Source organism: Polistes canadensis, unplaced genomic scaffold (assembly GCF_001313835.1).
Source record: "Polistes canadensis isolate GaletaPanama2010 unplaced genomic scaffold, ASM131383v1 scaffold_42, whole genome shotgun sequence".
NCBI classification, from domain to species: Eukaryota; Metazoa; Arthropoda; class Insecta; order Hymenoptera; family Vespidae; genus Polistes; species Polistes canadensis.
The window spans coordinates 254,265-257,295 of record NW_014569589.1 but is presented as its reverse complement, the minus strand read 5'-3'; the positions used below and the strand labels follow the sequence as shown (position 1 = coordinate 257,295).

Sequence of the window (3,031 nt, the reverse complement as noted above, 5' to 3'; positions counted from 1 at the left end):
ATATATATATATAATTATTAAAATAAATAAATCTTACATATAAAAGAAATATATTAACATATAATACATAAAGAAACTTTGTGTCTCTTATCATTTTCTTCAAAGATTTATTCCTCGAAGGATAATGCATCTAACTTTCATTTTTTTTTTTTACCTTCCAAGTCAGACAGATCAGATTTTCTTGGAATAAAACATAAAATAAGGGGAGACAAAAAAATATATCCCATTTCTCTATCGCAGAAGTATAAGTTATAAATAGAGAATCTCGGTAATGTTCTTAGATAAATTATTAGAACTTCTTACTCTCTCTCTCTCTCTCTCTCTCTCTCTCTCTCTCTCTCTCATAGATATAAGAAACTTGGTGAGTGTGAAGAAGGAGGAAAAACATTGGTCTTTCCAGATGTTCAGACGATCTTTCACCCTTTGAGGAGGATGAATAAATCATAAGAGATCGTCTCTGATGATACTTTGCTTGTGTGTGTTGCATTTCGAAGTAAACATCGAAAGTTCCAATTGGAGAGTCGCCTTTAAAATTTATATAATCCGAATAAATACCATCTCATATATATATATATATTTATATATATATCTTTCTATGTATACGTGTATAACTTCATCCTTTTACATTTGTGTATGTATGTGTGTGTGTGTGTGTGCGTGGACCGGGGTGGGTACTTTCGCGAATTTATACGAGAGGTAGTACAAATAAGTAAAAGTATATACGAAAATGCGGATTTTTCACGCGAAGATAATAAAAACGAGTTAACGTTGTAAAATAGAATGAAAAGGAAGTAAAGGAAAATGCGAAGAAAAGGAACGAGAATAAAATAGAAAAAGAAATGGAGAAAAAATAAGATAAGAATAAGAAACGTTTTAAGGACGGAAGGGAAGTGGTCTCGTTTCCATCTCGATTGAGCATCGTATGAGGTGCTTTCGTGCTATCCAAGAATAAAAGAAAGGGTGTATCCTCGTAAGCATTACACGAGAAAACTTTCGAAGTAGTTGTGTGGTGTTAAAGGGAAAGAGGGGTGCGGAGGGGGAGGTGAGGGAAGGGGAGGAGGGGATGGGTGCGAGGTGGCTAAGGTAGAAAAAGAGAGGACGAAGAGGGGGTGGATTTGGGTGGAGAAGTTGGAGGAAGCTTTCAAGCTTCAATTTAATAACAGTAAGTTGAGGGGGATGGAAGGGGGAGAAATAGGAAAAGAAGAAGAAAAAGCAGAGAGAGAGAGAGAGAGGAGGGGGGGATAGTAACTTTTTGTTTATACAACGCGGCGAGTCCGTCTAAGCTCGGTTGTACCTTTTTTGAAAAGCACGCTTTCTATTTATTTTCTATTTACTTGAAAACTTTCCACCCAACGAGCCACCCCAAACCAAGGCAAGTCGAGCAAGCAAGCAAGCAAGCAAGGCACATTATCCAGCATCATTCTACTTCAATGTACTTCTTGGTATACTCGTCAAAAGAGAAATCTTATGTTAGTCGATATATAAAAATAAGAATAAATAAGAAACTAAGAGTGATGATAGTTGTGTGTAGGAGTAGAAGTTATGGTTAATGATACTTCTGCTAAGGATGAAATTGTGGTAGTGAATATGAAGAAGACGACGAACGACAGGGGTTGTTCAGTATAAAAGTATCGTTTTAAAATTCATACTCATGACGATGGTCAGTGTTGATGGTTCGGGTGATGGTCGGAGTAACGGTAGGGGTGGTCGGTTAGTGAAATAGAAAAAAAGTGAAAGAAAGAGAGGGTCTGCTGGCTGACTAGTAGTTAGCTGGCTACTCACCTTTAACCTCCCTAGTAAGTAGAAGGAAAAATCCTAAAGTCAAGAAGACTATCCTCATCATAAACGTCTCCGTAGCTGTCTCAGCTGGTGTCTCCCTTCTAACGTTAGGAGACCGGTAAAAGTTTAGTCCAAACGACATAATGGCCATCGAAAACCCAGCTAAGCACCACGATACCAAAACTTTTCAACTTCGTGGTAGTAACATTCCTTTGCAATCACTTAACGGAACACCCCAAGCCCCGTACTCTTCTTTTTCTTCTTTTTTTTCTTTTTCTTTTTCTTCTCTTTTCTTTCAACGCTTCCGCGTACTCCCTTCGACTATCATTACACACAATCCTCGTTGCACTTACTCGTTCAAAATCGTAGTAAAAGGATAGACAGAGACGAAAAGGGAAATAAGAGGAAAAAGAGAGAGGGAGAAAGAGGGGGGAGAGAGAGAAGGAGAGAGAGAGAGAGAGGATTGAAACGACGAACTCGAAAAGTTCCAGGAAAGTTCTCACGCTAATCGAGTCAGTCGAATTTAATTACTTTAACGGCACGTTTTCACGGCCCCCTCTCTGTCTTTCTCTCTCTCTCTCTCTCTCTCTCTCTTTCTCTCTTTCTCTCACTCTATTTCTCTTTCTCTCTCTTTCTTTCTTTCTTTCTCTCACTCACTCTTGATCACTTTTTGCTATAAAGGTATAAAGAGAAAGCGAGAGAGAAAATTGAAACTCACAAACACGAAGAATGAGGTCGACGATCGTTCGAATTTCGTCCTTTTTCGGATGTTGTAAACACCAATCGGGAATAATCGTTTTCCTCTCTCTTTCTCTTACTTTTTCCCCTCTTTTCCTCACTCTTTATTTCTTCTCCTTCTACCGTCTGTCTATCTGTCTGTCTATTTTTCCACGTTGACGTTGAGAATTAAAAGGAATGATCGAGAGTTGGAACAAGAATGGAAATGACTTTAGCCAGTTGAAAGAAATAGTAAAAGGAATTAGAGAACGGGGAAGGGGAGGGGGCGGGAGAAAAAGAGAAAAAGAAAAAAAGGGAGAGAGAGAGAGAGAAACACGTGGACGTTCGATAATTGGCGGGCTTGACTATACTGCGGAAAAATGCTGAGAATACCAAAGAGAATGTAAAGAGAGAGATAGAAAAAGTAGTTAAACGGAATAGAAAAATAAGAATGGGAGAACGAAAAAGAGAGAGAAAGGGATATCTAGTAGTAGTTAGTAATATATGCACACATACACACACATATATATATATA

At 38.2% G+C, this 3,031-nt stretch overlaps 1 protein-coding gene across 16 annotated transcripts in view; it reads right to left on the bottom strand.

Moving 5' to 3' along the window:
• LOC106784949 (hemicentin-2) overlaps positions 1–3,031 on the bottom strand; it is a 30,243-nt gene that overhangs the window by 26,266 nt on the left and 946 nt on the right. For 8 of the 16 annotated variants that reach the window (XM_014744994.1, XM_014744996.1, XM_014745003.1 and 5 more), the window contains one exon: positions 1,783–2,100. In XM_014744994.1, the coding sequence (XP_014600480.1) occupies positions 1,783–1,930 (148 nt within the window). In that variant the 5' untranslated portion in view covers positions 1,931–2,100. Of the gene's footprint in view, positions 1–1,782; positions 2,128–2,310; positions 2,398–2,436; positions 2,456–2,497; positions 2,988–3,031 lie in introns of those variants that run through there. The other 8 variants (XM_014744992.1, XM_014744993.1, XM_014744991.1 and 5 more) reach the window with 5 other exon arrangements.